The sequence below is a fragment of the Xiphophorus maculatus genome, chromosome 13 (genome assembly GCF_002775205.1).
Source record: "Xiphophorus maculatus strain JP 163 A chromosome 13, X_maculatus-5.0-male, whole genome shotgun sequence".
NCBI lineage: Eukaryota > Metazoa > Chordata > Actinopteri > Cyprinodontiformes > Poeciliidae > Xiphophorus > Xiphophorus maculatus.
The window spans coordinates 17377820-17395911 of record NC_036455.1 but is presented as its reverse complement, the minus strand read 5'-3'; the positions used below and the strand labels follow the sequence as shown (position 1 = coordinate 17395911).

At 40.5% G+C, this 18092-nt stretch overlaps 1 protein-coding gene across 6 annotated transcripts in view; it reads right to left on the bottom strand.

The window, feature by feature from the left end:
- The window catches only part of LOC102222464 (triple functional domain protein), a 90981-nt gene that overhangs the window by 71872 nt on the left and 1017 nt on the right, over nucleotides 1–18092 (bottom strand). For 5 of the 6 annotated variants that reach the window (XM_023345164.1, XM_023345168.1, XM_023345165.1 and 2 more), the window contains exon 2: nucleotides 3206–3256. In XM_023345164.1, the coding sequence (XP_023200932.1) occupies nucleotides 3206–3256 (51 nt within the window). Of the gene's footprint in view, nucleotides 1–3205; nucleotides 3257–9823; nucleotides 9882–18092 lie in introns of those variants that run through there. The other variant, XM_023345167.1, reaches the window with a different exon arrangement.

Here is an 18092-nt window from a genome sequence, read left to right as displayed (position 1 = left end):
CTAATCTGATTGGCCGACGGGCTCTCACGCGCAGCTGTGCCACGGTAACAATGCGTTCACTGTGGAATCCAGCTGGCACTGGTTATGCCACCGTACACGAGCTAACAAGTGAGTGACCAGTCAACAAGAAGGAACGTCTAATTACGACCTGCTGGTTCAGCCAGGCCCAAAACAGAGGAGTTCCTGTCAAAAACACAGAAGCACCCAAGCGGTCGGTAACGAACGAAACGAATGCACACACCTGTCAGGTTTGTGTAGTCACGTTTCCCGTGACTAGGTAGGGGAAATGTCGATGTTTGGTGCTTCCGTTAAAGCGGGTGGGATGTGGGGTGTAAGACTAACGTAAGAGAGAGTGTACTATGGGAGCACGGCGGGAAAGTGGGGTAAAAACCAGTAGGTTCCCGACCAAAACAGGAGACTTGACAGGTATGCTTATACAATTACTTTCTATTCTACTTCGACAGATTTATTTAGACGTTACTCTCTTTTTAAATTCTAGAAAGACTTAACAGTTCGGACATAAAACTGCAGACGCTATTTGTGTTTTATCTTTTGTCTAAGAACCAACTTCTGCCCTGGAAGAAACCAGAACTGACGGCAGACCGTCTTCGCTTTCTTTCTGCTCTCTCCGTCTTATCCAGACCTCTAATAGCAGGGTAGTCTAACCGAGGCAGAAACAGGCCAGGGTTACTCAGCGACCCAAACACAGCAGGAGAGCGGGTGGAGCGGGGACAAGGGGGACTGTGGAAAAGAGACCGAGTTGAAAGACCGCTTGTTATCGGTGCCAGCAGTTCATTTATCCGGGTCTTTTGCCACCACCTCTGTTTGATGAGCCGTGACGAGACAAAGAACGAGGCTCTGTTTGCATTTCATCGATTAAAGATCCCCGAACACTCTGTCTTTTTTTTTTTTTTTTGTAGTTTCCTGCCTCCCTGGGTGAGGTTCACCTACGAGATTTCTAAAGAGATTTATTAACGTTCACAGTCAGAGGCCGCTTGCAGGTCCAACCGATGCAAACCTAATTGTTTTCAAGCTCCTGAAAAGCGCCATCTGGAGGCGAAACAACGAGCCCGCACACATTCAACAGAAGAGCCGATCTATATTTTACACTTGGCAGGATTAGTTTTTCCTTTTTTTTAGTCCTTTCTAGTACAAGCTGCCAAACAGTAATGACACAATGACTGTGAAGAGGAAGAAAAATATACATGCTTTCACAAATAAAAAGCTGAAAAGGTAAAGAATAGCAGAACATGTTCTGGTCAGATTAGACAAAACTTTACTTTTTGGCCCCCAAAATGCCAACTGTGGCAGAATATTTACACAGCATATCATCCTTAACGTCCCCATATCATGATAAAGTAGGAGTGGGCAGTGTTTGGGTCGCAGGGTCCTTTCGTTCATCATTTATCAAGAGAAATTTCTTATAAAAAATTTTTATTCATCGTTGCCTTGGCAAATTTCAATTATTGTTAAAAAAAAAAAACTTAATGACATGTAAATTTTTACTATTTTCGTCAACACTTACTCCATGAGAACATCAGTAGATATCAGTAAGTTTGAAAATATTAAATGATGATCCCCTATGATGAAGCATGGTGGTGGCAGTATGGTGCTATTGTGGAAGAGAACCTGTTGAAAGCAGCTTACTTTGTAGGACAACAACCCCAAACAAACAACCAGAACTACAATGGAATAGTCAATGTCCAGACAATTTAAAAAACAAGGATCACTGGTGGAGCTTGAGCTACTTTTCAAAGAAGAATGTCCGAAAGTGTTAAGTCTCCTGACGTGAAAAGCTAGTTGAGGCTCAGCTTAAAACACTTTCGTCCTTAATAACAGCAAAAATGTGCTTTTACGAAATTATCAACTCAGAGGAAGTTGAAAACAAATACATGCAATGCTCGCTTTATTTGTTAAAAGGTTTGAAAACAAAGTGCCGGACAATTTATCGTCTCGATTTCCTTTATTTTGGAAAATTAGTGATTGGCCGATACTTACATGTTAAACTGATCTTATATAGGCCGGCAAAGGTCTGAAAATCAGCCACTGTCCTGTTTTGCTCGGCTGCGAGGACGGGCTGAAAATATTCTAAAATGTGAAAAATATATGACTAAAAAAAGAGATCTTTTTCATTAGCTTATTTTAGTTAATTTAGTAATTTATTTTGACAGCACTACCTCATTTAAAGAAAGTTTGCAATGTTTCACAGGTATCGCTCTTAGGGTCACAACACACTGAAGGCGAGTTGTGACCTTATGAGATTTTGGTATTGGCTTTTTAAAAAAATTGTAAAAATCGACAATCGGAGCACCGCTACTGTTCCGTTGTGTTGTTCTGTCACTAAGAGCCTCAAAGAAACAGAGTGATGTTTGTGGTTGTAATGTTTCCAATAAATGTATAGATTGTAATCAACACACCACTTCGAAATCTTTAATCGTCTTTTTGATTATAAATAACAAGTGCAGATTTTCGACGTGAATACAGATCAAACGTCAGATTCAGATTCCTTCATTCGGTCCCTTTCCTTCTGGATGGACTGAGGCTGCCTCCCTGAAGTCCCCGAGGCTTTGGAGCAACCTGCCAACTCATTGTCCTCCTTTGGATCTTGGGTTTGAGATTTTCATCCCTTTCTTTCCCTCTACTCTGAAGGTAGCAATACTAACTATACTCTCAGACCAATGTCGGACATTTTTTTGCTGCTATATTAGCGTCTCCAGAAAACTAGAAAACTTCCTACTTGGGCGTTAAATGGTGTAAAACATCAAGTCAAGTGGTAGACTTTTAAAACAGAAGAAATCCCCTCGAAAATAAGGGAAACACACAGAAGTACACCGAGCTCTGTCGTGACATTAACAACAGCCACAACAACTGTTGGTGAAAGAATAAAAAGCTTTTTGAAAGGCACACCGAGTTAATAAATGATAACAGAGCAGACGGTACAGAAGATGGCCACCCATTCGCCTGCCCAAGATCGCTGTGGGAGGGGAGGGAAGAGGCGGAATACCAAGGAGATGTCAGGGATTCGGAGGACAATGACCCGTCACTGTCACAATGCATTATTAATGCTGTTTGCATGCGAGTGTGTGTGGCATGTTTTACTTTCACCATCAATAACACACATCTGTCCTCTGTAGACAAGACAAGGGTGAAACGAAGCAGCAAAACATCATGTCTGTATTCCTGTGTGTGTGTTTGTGTTTGTTACCTGCTATCTGGCTCGACACCTCTCCTTTTGGCTCTTTAGGGAGGGATCCATCTGCAGACACAAAAATAAAATATTAATAATAATAATAAAAAGAAACAGCACCCATTCAATTTAATAGGTTCATGTAATCTTAGTGTCGACAGAGAAAAATATTCAATTAGCGCGTCCACAACACCGTGACGACAAGTGCAACTGAAATGTCAGAAAACACGCCGCTCAAACGTTTTAGAAGTAAACAATCCGCCCGGTAATTGGTCTGGCATTTCAGTCCACGACAAAAAACAAAGAGCCGGCTCACAGGTTAGCATGCAGCTAACGCGGTGAAGCTAAGACGATCAAAATAAGTGTCAGCTGATCAGAAACACCGTCCTGCTGATACGAACACACACACACGCACACGCACACACACACACACAGTTTGTTTAGCTCTTGGCAAAGAAGCAACAACAGATTATTAGTGATTGATCTGTCACTGCAGCAGCAGCAGCATCTCACAATGAGACATTTTAGAAAAATGTAAACTTTGAAATTGAGAATATTTTAGGGTAGAAAAAAAATCTAAAGTTAAATAATTGTGTTGAAAAGTAAACAAACCCAACTGGTACAATTCTTAATACCTCTGAAATGTTTACAGTAGCTGGTGGATTATTTTGGTGTTATGTTATAATTTTTTTAAATTTTTAGAAACATGTCCCACAGGTGTGTTTGTGTGGGAAAAGAAAAGAACTAGACAAAGGATGAAAGAACAAATGTTTAAAAGAATGAGACAAAACAAATGAACAAAAGAGACAATAAAAAGAAAGAATGAACAAACGAGGAAGAACAAATGAACAAACAAAAAAGAACGAATGAATGAAGAAAGAATGAACAAAAACAAAAGAACAAATGAACGAGAGAAAACACAAAAGAACAAGTGAAAGAATGAAAAAAGAAACAGGAAGAAGACAGAAAAAAATGTAGGATGGATGGGAGGAAGGAAAGAGAAAAAATGAAGGAAGGAAAGGAAGACACAAGGAGGGAAGAAACAAAGGACAAGAAAGTTAAAATAGAATGAACAGAAGTAGGAGAATCACAAGAAAATTAAGATAAAGGAAGAAAGAATCAAACCTAAAAACGGAGGTAGGTTATAAAAACAAATAAATGTAAAAATTATTGCATTTGTCCCCAATTTTCTGGTGAATATTAAGTTTTCAGAACTATTTTTGCACTAACAGAGCTGAAATAAGTCCCATTTATGTAACCTCATCAACCACAGTAAAAATAAAAACAACTAAGAAAGCCATCTTAGTGTACGGCAGCGGCGCTCTGGAGCAAACTAAAAGCCAGCTGGTGAGATAAAGCTTCCTCTCCAGAATCGGTCTGCAGCAGATTACACACAACTCGTCTCCCCGGCACGCTGCAACTCATGACTGGGGCCGAGCGGATCCTCGGCTCGCGACAACAATCGGCTCATTGATGGAGCCTATAGCACTGGTGAGCGAGCGGCTGCTGCTGAGGCGAGGACACAGTCAGCGTCATGTGCTGCCGACATGTAAACAAACTGCATGTTGGCCCCACTGACTCTGTGGCACATGCTGCCTCTGCTCTGACTAAGGTCAACTACTTCCTGTTTGTTCCTACAGCAAATGGGTGGAGATGGAGCTTATCCAGCTACAGCACCGTGGTTATTAAACAGCTGATATAGTGCCTGGATGTTAAAAGATGGGCTTCGATATCAAGACGTATTGGCTTTTTTTCAGTGTACGCCTTCGTATTTTACATTATCTTTCTGATTTGTATCATTTTTTAGCTTCAGTTGTTAGGACAGCTTATATCAACTGTAAATCTTTTTTTTTTAATTATCAGCTCCATATTAGTCATTTCAAAAGCTTTGTTAGTTTAACAACTTTTTCCCCAGGCACAAATAATCTTCCAACTTCAGGAACATCCAAGAGTAACAGACAAGTGCCAGGATCTTCCCATCTGTTTTATAGAATCATTTGCCACCAGTGCAGAGCTTGGCCAACAACGCCGTTCTGGTTTCTCTTCAAGAATCATAAAATATGAAGATTAATTAACATTCAAAATATTTTTAGCTTAGTGTTCCATCAGGAGCACAGGCAACTTCACGCCTCATCCATGTATGAGAGGGAATTTATTGTAACACAGAATTTTACTATTTCTAACATAAAGCCAAATGGATTGCAGAGGCCATTTTTTACATTAGAAAATAATGTGGTTATTATTGAAATTATCATTAGCAGTACTAAAGCAGGCTTTTTCATATCTTTTACCTCAAGAATGAAGATTCCAAGATCTCCAAAAGGTGGCCAACTTTTTTTTACCCCTCCAGGGGGTCTTTTTGTGGGCTCTAGTGTCCCTTATGTGATAGTAGGCTGACAGGAAACGGGGACGGAGAGGGGGGAAGACATGCGGCAAATGTCGTCGGGTCCGGGAGTCGAACCCACGACGACCGCGTCGAGGACTGAAGGCCTCCAAATACGGGTCACGCCAACCGCTACGCCTCCACGGCAAGCCGCCAACTTTTCTAAATCTAAGTCTTGCTTTTTCTCGCTCTCTGGCAGCCTGAATTAGCCACGCATGTAAATAAAAGCTTATTGCAGCCCCGTGCTTCATCTGACCTCAGTTTTAAACCCTAAACTGATAATAAAAATGCTAACATTTAATAGTCCTTTCATCACAGGCATAGCTTTAAGCAGTTCTTCACCAGTCAAACCAGGCAAGACTCATCTCAATTTGCAGATTTTGTGTGGTTCTTCCCCATTCATTGGTTGGCCCATGGATTTACGTCAACAAGAACATCTTAGCCACCATTTTAAATCTGCGACGAGATCGTAGTAGTTGGATTTTATGTGACGGAAGTGGAGATACATAGTCATCTGTGGGGCAAATCGCGACAGACAAATATATCGAGATTGATTGATTGGTCGCCCAAGGGGACACGTTCAAAATGACGTCATCAGAGCGTCAACCACAGCTCCTGTGTGTCTATGGACCAGAGACCGTTCCACATTCCTGCCCATAGTCACATCCACTTAGTGAGGAACATGCTGCCAATACAGACTCACCCAACTTGGCTAGAACCAACCTTGGCATTGACTGGCTAGAGTGAGACTTGACAATGGAGCAGGGGCTAATGTTCACTCAGCAACAGCGTCCCACCAGGGATTGGCAACTATCGAAAAGTATATTGAGGGTAAAATTTTAGCATCATAAGAAGTATGAAGTTTAACCGTAAACTATAAAGGTATTGGGGGAATTACTTTATTTTTCTTCTTTTCCTACTGTTTATTCACTGGGAGCAGCAACACTTTCTTTTTTAACAAGGGATACTTAAATGCATTTATTTCTGTGTAATTCAATTGGCCTACTTCATGTTAATAGTGTCCAGAAGTCCCATAAAGTCTATTGCCAAGGAAGAACAATCACTTTTATTGTTATCATTCCAAACTACTGTATATGACACACAGAAATGTGATGTCGTCGCAAGCTGCCAGTCCTTTGGAAAGTTTAATTTATTCATTGGAAAAAGATAAAATTTTTGTATCTACATCAGTTAGGCCTGTGAAAGAGATGAAAACTGATAAATTGCTCTGCACAACTATAGTCAAAACTTAAAATGTTAACTGTTTGCATTTGCAGAATTTGTCAGTTTGCCTAAAAAGGCCAAAAGACAACAACGCTGCCAAAACTTTTTGCTGCAAACTGCAAACCTAGGGAAAACTGGCACATAACGTAGGAGAATATCAGGGAAGGTGGAATTTAGTAGAATTTTTGCCTTTGGCGATTCCCAAGCAATGGCTATAGAGCACAGGAATACACTGAAATTGGCACAAGAGCGTACTTGATTGCAACAACAACCAATGCCAAAGTCTTGTACAAACAAAAAAAATGGCAAATTGAACTCTAAGAGAAATGCCAAGATCCCAAGGGAATGTTCTCCAAGTCCAGCTACCTGGGAAAACCTCAAAAGGAATGAGAAGGATAAAGGTGCAGATAGAGAGAGAGAGAAAGAGACAAAGGGAGGCACGAGACAGACCTGCATACTTTACATATTTGCAATGCCAAAGAAGAGCACTTAAGCCGTTGTGTGAAACCATGTAATGCCAGACGGCATTTAGAGGTTGGCCACAATCTAAACAGTAGGACTTGTCATTGGGCAGAAAGTCAAACATGCATGGACAAAAGGAAAACTATGCTTAATACACGTGTGCTTAAAGAAACTCATGCTGCCACAAGTGGAGGCCTTTTCCTCCAGGACGGGGGCCGTTAAGAGAAGATATATACGCTCTCACTCCGCTACAACACAAGCAACCCCCTCAAACGTCACTCAAGCTGTTTGGATAAAGTCAGAGAGATCTCACAGATGTTCAAACGGCCGTTACAGAGATAAACGCGCCGGGTTCAGTCCTGTAAAACATCCAATCCCTCTTTGCTCTCCCGACAGCAAACCCACCTAGACTTCAGGCCAGATAAACACTGGCCACACTGTGTCCGTAGAGCGAGCTCCTCTTCTACAGACGGCCCGCTCTCGTCCCAAACACACACCGTTTCTGTGTCTGCGCCGGCATCAACTGGAGACCACCCTTTCTGTGGGCCTCCCACACTTCCCCTTCTCGGCAGGCCCACTCATCGTTTGACTCACGCAGAAATAGGAAAGGACTGTCCCCCCCCCGTTGTCCTCCCTCCATCTCTCCCTTTCATTTGGAAATACTAATCGTGTGGCTCATGCTGACTGAACTGGAGGTGTGTGGTGCAAATATAGTGAGTAATCAGCTGTTGTTTTCAAGGACACAGCTGCAGGGGTCAGACGAAAGACGCAAATGTCAAGGGGAGGCACGGGTAGTAACATGTTGAGTAAGAAGTCATTCATTCGAGACATTTTATGGTTTGGCAACTCACACTAGAAACTAATATGACATACCTGGAGAGAGAGAGAGAATGACGAGATTTGTGATACTGTCCAGGATTTGTCAGTTTGCCTAAAAAGGCCAAAAGACAACACAGCCAAAACCTTTTGCTGCAAACTGCAAACCTAGGGAAAACTGGCACATAACGTAGGAGAATATATTATTCTCCTACGTCATTAATCGTGATTAATTCATCACGATCAATTCAGTTGAAATAATCGTCAACTGATTTAGTAATTGAAGATAAGCAAATTATATGAACATTTTGCATTAAAGATGAAAATAAAAACATTCGTCTGTAAATATTTTTTACCCAAAAGTCCTCATGTGGTTTTAGCTTCACCTAATTCAAATTCACTAAAATGATGCTATGTTATTACATTATAGGTAATAAAATATATTTCCTTATTTAATAGAGGAATTGAGTTACTTCTTTATTGAATCTGTTTATGTATTTTTAATATAGTTTATACTTTGTCCCAACTTTTTTATACAATTAATCAATTCATCGTCAGAGTCGATGGAATAATCGATTTCTAAAATAACTGTTAGTTGCAGCCCTAATACTAGGCATTAAAACTTAATGAAACTTAATCACAATTACATAAAACTTTTTTGTTGTGCAAATAAAACAAATGTATTTAAAATAATTTTAAGGCTGGAGCAACAGAATATTAGGTGATGTGAAATGAATCTTTAGTTCAGTTAATCATTAGCAAGTCTTTGTGGACCTTAGCTTGACTGATAATAAAAAAAAAAAAGTCTGTAATTGATTACAAGTTCCAGGTTGTTTCTGTAAATTGAACTGTTCACTTTAGCATTGATCGTAAATAAATCTTAACCCAGAGAATGCGCAAATGATCTTTTATTTTTTTGTAGCAAAGATTGCCCAACGAGAAGGTCAATTCGTAATTATGTGACAGATGTGCTTAAAGCCCCTTAATCAGGCTGCAGCGTGAACTCTTTTGTACAGAAACTCTCAATTGGCAAACTGTCGATGCAATCATAGTGTGTGCCCTCAAAATGGATCCCAGGAGTGAGACTGCCCCTGTTAGGCGGCCAAGATGAAGAAACTCCAGCTCTGCTGTGAAGTTCAGTACCACGGGGTGCCAGCCTGAACCAGGACCGCAAGGGGACGAGCTCAAAGACCTCCTGCCGTTGACAGTTGGGTTTTATACAAGCCGCTGACTGGATCAGTTTCTATGGCATTCTAGCGCCGTTGCTTGAGCGGGGAAACAAAAAAGATGTGAAAACGGTTGTGAGAATAAGAATGAGGAATTGTGAGTGGTAGGGGAGGGCAGCGGTGAGAAGGCAGTTTTGAATGCACCAGAGAGACCCAAAGAAAAACGAGCACAATGGTCTTTCAGGACTTGTCCCAGTTTGGTTCAGTCTCTTTACTCTTAATAGCTGCGGAGACCCTTTTGGCAATTTTATCTATTCCACCAATTATAATCAATTGAGAGATAACTCTGTAGTAACGGTGATGCTAATCATTAAACTGAAACTGTTTACTCAGGCTGGCACTACACATCCTCTTCTTTGTTTCTACTCGGTTCTAAACAGACTTATAAAACCTCACTCTACATGTCTGCATCGCTATTCACACTCTCAGGGTTGTTATTTAGGCTTTTCAGAGAGGAATATGCAAAGAAAGAGACTTCTCTGCAAAAATGTGATCTCCCCTCCCACCACCCGCCCAACAACATACCTCCTGTCTTCTCCCTCTTTTCCATCTTCTCTCCATGTTTCTCTTTACCGCCTGCACCACTCTTTCCCCTCTCTGGTTCCAGTTTGTAGTAAGGAGACGGCAACGAGGCAGCAAATTTCTCCCCGAGCTCACACCAATTAGCTGTCACGCAGGAGAAATTACAGAACGGGAGCACGGCAGATGAGAGGGAGGGGTGGGGTGGGGGGGCTGGAAAGTGGGACAGGAACCTTTTTATAAACACACGAAGAGGTGAGAGGTTGGCATGCTGGTGTGTGTGTGAGAGTGTGTGCTACACGTTTCTTTAACTTTTTTGAAGAAAAAAAAAAGCTAAATAATATCCAATTTAAATCTATCATAAACAGTCTGACAAATAGGAGGATTCCTAGACCAGAGCAGATAATTGTGAATGGTTTCCAAACTGGTTTCTCCAAAGTTTGACTGGCCACCTACCCTTTGTAACCATCCATTTTTCTTTAAAAACTTTCATTAACAGCTAAAAATATATATTTTTTAAATAAATATTGAACGCTATAAGCGTTCATCAATTAATAATAAAAGAAGCGAGGCTGATGTCACTAGGATGTATGCAATGACTTTTTAAGTAGTCTTCAACAATGTATATTAACACTTAGCACCGTTAGCATTACTAACTTTTAAGCTAGTGGTGTCCAGGTGTATTTCCTTGAAGTTTACCACCATTTCTACACCCCGTATTGTCCATGACAGACAGGAGTCAACTTCTAAAGGAGGGTCAGTTTGTTTCTTTAGCAATTTACCGAAACAAAGACGAAAATTGGATCAAGTACTGGCGAAGAAGCAACCTGACAACGAGCAAAATTAGCTCTCTGTCATAGCCGCCTCAATAAACACCTCACATGCCTTTAGAAATTATAATTTGTTTTTCCAAACACCTCGCTGATAACAATAAAATATAACGTAAGGGTCTTTATCCCCCTGTAACAGCTTTAATACCGCAGTGTGTTTTTGTCAGCTCAGTTTAGTAGCCTAGCTAACAGTGTGTGTTAGCTTATCAGAACAATAAGCTAGGTTTTTGAGTTCCCAATCAGCAGAACATATCAAGCTGAAAATTGGCTGACTTATTAGTGCATCCCTTCATATCAAGCTTTAACTCACCACTAAAGTCACATTTTGTAAATACACACATCAAAATTCAATTTGAAAACTTTTCTGCTTACTTCGCCCAACTTTTATTGAAAATACTTTGGTTTGTCACCTAACTGACAGCTCTTGGCACAGGTTGCACGGTTTGTGTGTGTTGCACATAAAACGTAAAACCCTTAAACTCAATGGCATATACCTTTACGACCTCTAAACTCGTCTGCCCTGTAGCTAGGTGACAGAATCTGCATCTTTCAATTTGCCCACTGAGCACTCAGTAAAGTGCTCAGTCATGACACGGAGCCCTTAGAAAATCTATTTTAAGAATGAGCCTAAAGAGAAAACATGGGTCACACACACAACACAGACATGGTAGCTGCTGCTGCTATGGTGACACAGGTGCCAAAAAGTGCCAGATAAAAAAAAACATATCTACAAGGGATCAAATACATCTTCCCTCGGGATAGATCCTGTACAACGTATCCTAGGAATAAAACTTTTTAAATGAACATTAACAACATTTTTTTTATTCTTCTGTTGACTAAATCTAAATACCAATTGTTGCTTTTTTTGTATGACTGGCTATCTTACCATTATTTTTTTAAATTCCTTACCTTTCTTTCCAGGTCTCTACATTGGTAGACTCCAACCGAAAAAAAGAGTAATCCCGAAGAATAAAGACCAGATTAGATTAGGTCAGCGTGCATAATCCAATGATCTCTCACCTCCAACACAGTCAAAGCCTTTATAGCCGACAACATCACACAAGCCAACCGAGCCAAGGAACCTGCCCTGCTCCCATCCAGCTGCTCTCTGCATGTAGTCTCTATAGATCAGGATCAAGATCACAAACATTTGGACTTTCGAATGTTTGTGATCGCAACTGAAAAAGGTTTCATTAACTCGCTCCTTACACAAGTCACTCTTTCCGTCCTAGAACACTTAAAAACCTGTTGAGACACACCTCTCAGCTTGAGAAGTGAACATTGTTCCGTCTTAATCGCAGTCTGGTTCTTTTTGTTCAAGTGGATTCGATTTCAGCAATGCACAGACAAGTTCGAGCTGACATCATACACGCTTTGGGCTAAATACAAAACAGTGCAGATCATCAGTTTACAGAATGGCTTTGCTCTCTTAGTGTGTGTTAACCCAGGTTCCGTGACCCTAGATTGACCTTCTAGGCGTTTCTGGTGTGGATCCAAGCTAGAGGGAACAAAACTTGAGATGTTGAGATTTCTAAAAGGCTGACTTTGGAGTCCCTGATTCTAGAGTCCTGTCACTTTACAATTGTGCGGTGTCCCAACCAAATTAACTGTTTTTCCACCCTTTACGATGACATTCACAGTGAAAGAGAGACTGAACTGGCTGCTGCTGCTCCCTGTGTTTGTCACATGGCCTTCTCTGTGCTAAGATAAGCCTCGACAGCTGTCCATGTAAGGAAGCTTCGTTGAAAGACTATACCTAGTTCATTGTCTGAAAGACAATACAGGTGACTGGGTTAACCAGGGTAGAAAAAAACAAGCCAAAATACTCCTGTGAAAGTGAGGAAGCGTGAAAAGCTGTCGACAGGGAGCAGACAGTAGTGACTTCACACGGCTCATCGTCGTGTGAACCACATGAAAGTGGAGAAGTCCTCTTTCAAACGCATTGAATCTGCTCATAGAAACATTACGGACACGAAAATCATATCTATATTTCATATAAACTCTATTTGCATTCTACAGTTTTGTTTTACTTAAATCTACAGTTTATCACAACACGGTTCTCAAATTTATCCGAAAGCATTACCAAGCAGGCGTGAAAGCCCTTTTGAGCTAAAATTGTTAGCTAAAATTTCAGCTAACAAACTTGTTAGCTAAAAATTAGCTAACAAAATTTTTTTAGCCAATTTTTTTGACCCCCGCAGCCAAATATTGGGGCTGCGGGGGTCAAATATCCTGTTCTGTAAGCCGTTTTAACAGTCGCATGGTGAGGATGTTCAAAAGAATGTGTGGACAATTTGTTGCAGCTTATTTTCACATGCCCTTCACAGCAAGACATTTTCAGCTGGAGACAGAGAAGAGAGCGGAAATCTGGGAAGTTCAGACTACTTAACAACGTAAATGTTTAGAAAGAGTATGCAGTTTATTTAAGCGGTCCTCTTTGACCAGCTACAAAATAAAAGTATAAAAACACTTTTGGGTCTAAAAGGACGCATGGGGAATAATTCAGTCCTTCAACATAGCTTTTTTTTTTGTTGTTTCTTTGCTTCTCCAAAGGTTTGGACAGTAGGTTTTTTTATCTAGTGTAAGCAGGGGATTTTTCTAGTCTGTCGTGGTAAAGCAGGAACTGCGCCGTTAGCGCTTTATTTACTGCTCTGGCTACAAGCCACCATTCACCTGTGGCCATCACACACGGATAACGGCTGAAAAGAAAACCAAGATGCCTTGTGAAAGTCTCAGAAAAGTGCTACCTCTGTTAGGTTATTGGGTTTTGCATTGGAGCAAGGAGACCCATCATGTGGAAAGAGCTTGAAATACAGCTGAAAGGATTCACTTGAAGCTAACTAGGATTTCTCCTTGACGGGTGCTGGTCATTTCATCACCGCGTTGCCGTTATATACCCAAGTTGTACCCAAAGAAGCTTTTTGTCAGGGAACCTTTTGTAATATTCAAACCTACCATGGGGATATTTCCTACCCGCTTTTGCAACCACTGATTTCAAGGTGCATATTATTTGACAACTATACAATTACCACAAAAACAAAGCATGATGCAAAATTTTCCCAAAATGTAAGTGGCAAACATCCAGGTCGCGCGCGTCAGAGGACGTCTGTCAAAGGCGCTTCCATACTTCACCCGAAGCCGAGCAGTTGGCTTTGGGTCGCGTCGTGGTTTCGCGACGCCAGAACTCGCACGCAGCTTTTACATACAGACCACTTGAGAACACCCTGCCACTTCTCACAATAATTACCAAAACAGAAAGAAGAAGGCAGGTGGGTAAGGGTACACAACATGTATTACAAGGGGACAAGATGGTAATGGAGCAAACTGACCAGTGGCCCTGCTGGATATCTGCCCTTTTGAGGTCATCTAGGCACATCCCACTGGGAGCAGCATGTCCTGTGAGGAAATACATTTTCCTTCCCCTCTAGGAACGAGATGCAGAGACGGATGTCTTGGTTTCCTTCTTGGAAATGTTACCTTCGAGCCCCAAATCCACTCTTGCCAACAGGCTACCTCACTAAAAGCCTTCCAGGGAATTGCTGCCATATTCACAAATTGTCCCTCTCTCTAATGTGTTTGACATTTTACTATATGAACAAGAAGTCCAAAGCAAATATGCTATTCACACATGCCTGTCCAGACATCTTTAGTACATTTCAGGGCTTGCAGACGCATGGAAAAACAATCTGTCAATAAATAAATAAGTATAAAGTCTACGCTGAACACAACATTGCAATCATTTGTATCCTTCCAACCCAAAAAACACAGAACGATAACGCAAATCTGCTTCGCTCCGCATTAGACTTTAGCCTCTGCCGTGTGACTGACTCGGCAGCTTTGAGCCTTGAGGAAACCTTCCACCGATGGAGCTCAATCAGTCTCCATCTCTCAGATCAATAGCCATTAGCCTCGGAGAGCGTCCATCTTCTCATCTGTGCTCGTAGACCTCATCCTGGATGAATGGGACCCGAGTCATAAACATGGGCTCTGGATCAGATTTCTGCTTCCTTTTCCTCGTACTTAACTGTTTCCCCTTGTTTTATTGTACAAACACACAGCATGCTCATTCAGATATTACAGAGCAAGTATTTGAATGGCTTACAGTGATTTAAAGGCCGTCAAGTAGCCAAAGGCCAGCGGGGGCTCTTCATGTTAATGCATTGAGTAGAAACACTACTAGCACAAATACAAACAAAGATTTTAAACAATAATCATAACACTAAGACACTTAAAAAACAAATACACACACACATGCGCACTAAAAAGAGTAAAAATAAAAACATTTCTGTATTGAAGAGTGGTGGATTTTCTACCGTTAGCTTCCAGTGAAACACACACAGGACACTTGTTTTGGTTTCATTTTGTCTTAGAACAAAGAAACCCGAAACAATGCGACGAAAACAAAGGAGGAGAAAAACATGAAATAGATATTAGTGAAAAAGGTAAAGGGCAAAAAAATAATTAAACAGACAACAGGCAAGAAGGTAAAGAAAGCAGACAGTTGAGTAAAGAAGGTAAATGATGAAGAACGGGGAGGGGAAAAGATGTGTATGGAGGTTGATATGGGGGTGGAGGGGCTCCTGTGGGAAGAACCTCAAACTTTGCAAGTCATGACAAGACTTTTCAAATACATGAAGAGGAAGTTCACAAGCAAAACACAAAGAGTCTCCCCCTCCCCTTCACTCTTGCTTTAAAAAAAAGTAACATCTGTCTTAGCCACACACTCTCTTCAAAACTGGAATCATTGATCAGAACAAGGAAGTCAATCAGCAACATTAGCTTTAAAGGCTAATCTAATCAGTTTGTTGCCAGTTTTATTCCAGAACCAGACAGTTTTTCTTTGGAATCGTCAACAGATTAGTAACAAACTGCAATCAGCTCTGCTGCAAAATATAGAATATCGGTTATCTAATTTGGACTGGTTTATTCACCTTGATTCGCCAAATTGCGGACGTTTTCCATTGATCGGCATTATGAAATTATGTCAGTTTCTTAAGTTCCTTCTCATTAAATGTTTCAGATCTCCCAGCATTTTCTATGGATAAGCACATCAACAACATGTGTAGTTCTGCACATTCAATTTTGAGTTTGCAAAAATTCACAAACAGGTTGTGAATTTGTTTCCCCCCGTTAAATTCAAAACTTCTACTTCTATCTAAGAACATGTTTGGAACATTTTTCCACCGTTTTATTTTTGCCCACATGTTTCTAGGTCTCAAAAACTATATTACAACAACATGCCGGTCAGGGTTTGTTGTGTCGCAAGATTTCAAATGCAGATCTCATCAGCAATGATTGACAAAACGCACCAGGAACAAAAGTCTCGTCACGGCTAACAGCGGCAGATTTGTTCCCGAGACCGCTTTTATTTGTTTCTGCCGCAGCGGTTGCGCCACGGCCATAAACGCATAAAAAGGTTAAATCGGCAACGCTTCTCAACCTGTTAAATTAAAGGTAATGAATGGTCTAAGTAAGATAAGGAGGCGTTTATGGCGCTCTGCAGATAGCTTTGTTGCAATTTGAGAAAAGAATAGCAGAGTTCCACGTGAAAGATGTGCAGTTCACAAAAAACAAAGTGCGTTTGCCAGAATGCTCCTTGCTTCGCTTTTTAAGCGGAAACCAAAAGATCACCTCAATGCGGATACTGAACTTCCCTTTGCGGCTCGTTATCTCGCTAGACCCAAAACCGCAGGAGCCAGAGGGTGGCGAGTCGAGTCAACGCGCTGCATCCTCCTGCTTATTAACAGCATCTCTTTAAATATTCTCCAAAGTCTGACATTTCACAGAGGTCCAGTGCGACACTTTCACCTTGTGTGTGTGGGGGGAGGTGGGTTGTACAAAAAGAGACAGGTATGTATATATACGGGTATGTCTAAAATAATGTTTTTAAATACTTTCAAAAAGTTTCATATTTCCTGTCACTTTTTTGCAGAGAGTGAAACTAGAGCTATATAGATACATCACAAATAGAGTGGAATATCAAGCCTACATTGCTTGTATTTTTGATGATTATATCACACACACAGTGAAAGCTTGAAACTCATTAGAATATCTTGAAGTTAAATTTGGAAACTCTTTGTGTCACGGCCTAATTGGCTAATTTACTCAAAACACCCGTAAATGTTTCCTGGTGTTTTAATTGCCATTGAAGGTAAAAAAAAAACAAAAAAGGGTAAATTACTGCCCAAAAAAAAAAATCTCAGAAATTTTCTAGAAAAAGAAGGAAATTTCTGACTTTGACAAGTCTAAAATTTGCTAGAAAAAAACTCAGAAATTTGAAAACCTAAACTTGTTTAAAACCTAAAAAAAAAAAAAACGTATTCAAAATTCATGCTTACGTAGACCTATCAACATTTGAGTCTATCAAAACTTATTCTTTTATTTATATATATATATATATATATATATATATATATATATATATATATATATCAATTTCTAATTAAACTATGATGTTTACACTGAAAAAGTGTAAGCTGGATTAGACAGATTGGTTGAGCCATGACTGTTTCTAATGATGAAAATAGCTGGATTATTACAGGTCAATTAAATGCCATTTTGTCAACTATATTCTGAAACTTTCATGGCAATATTACTTGGGTTTTATTTTGCTTAATTAATTTTGAGTGACAACTTTTGAGCGATTCTAATGTAAATTGAGGGACATGCCGTATATTACCCCAGAATAACAGTTTTAAATTCGCTGTTGCCTTCCTAATTCTTTAGCATTAACTACTCTTTACATCTCAAATTTCAAAAACAAGGAAACTGCATTGCCCTGTCAGTTTGACACGTTTGTTTTGATATACAGTTCTGAGCTAACCCACCTACCTAATGTGCGTTTAAACGCATGGAAGTATCAAAACAAATACCCAGCTCACACATTTTTCTCTATGTTCAGCATGCTGGGTTAAAATAGAACAGAACCTTATGTTTAAGTGACCGCTTGAATCTCCACAAGGAGCTCTGGAATTCACAGTTTATGAGCCATTGTTGCCCTGACTATAGGCCCACATCTGCTTACACCATACAGTCCACACACACAGATTAGCCTGCTGAAATAACATGCTAGCATTTTATTATACAGTCTGTGAAAAGAAGTATATGACGGTACGTTACATTACACGTTTTAATACGGAAATAGGCAATGGCTGGCACTGGGGAGAAAATGGTAACATTTAGCCATGGTAGCTATTTGGAGGGGGGGGAAGAAACGCTAGCTTTGGTTGTTCAGTGCACACCCAGGTTATATGTGCCACGCCATGTATTGTTTACATGTATTGTCGTGGCGGCTGTGCTCGCCGTGACAGCATGGGAAACGACGCATACCAACGCCAACAGAATGCATTATTCTGAACAAACACGCATTATCTATATCCCCGCTTAATCTGCAGAGAAACTGGGAAGACGTGAACCAGGCTGGTGACTGGTCCACCCACAGTCAA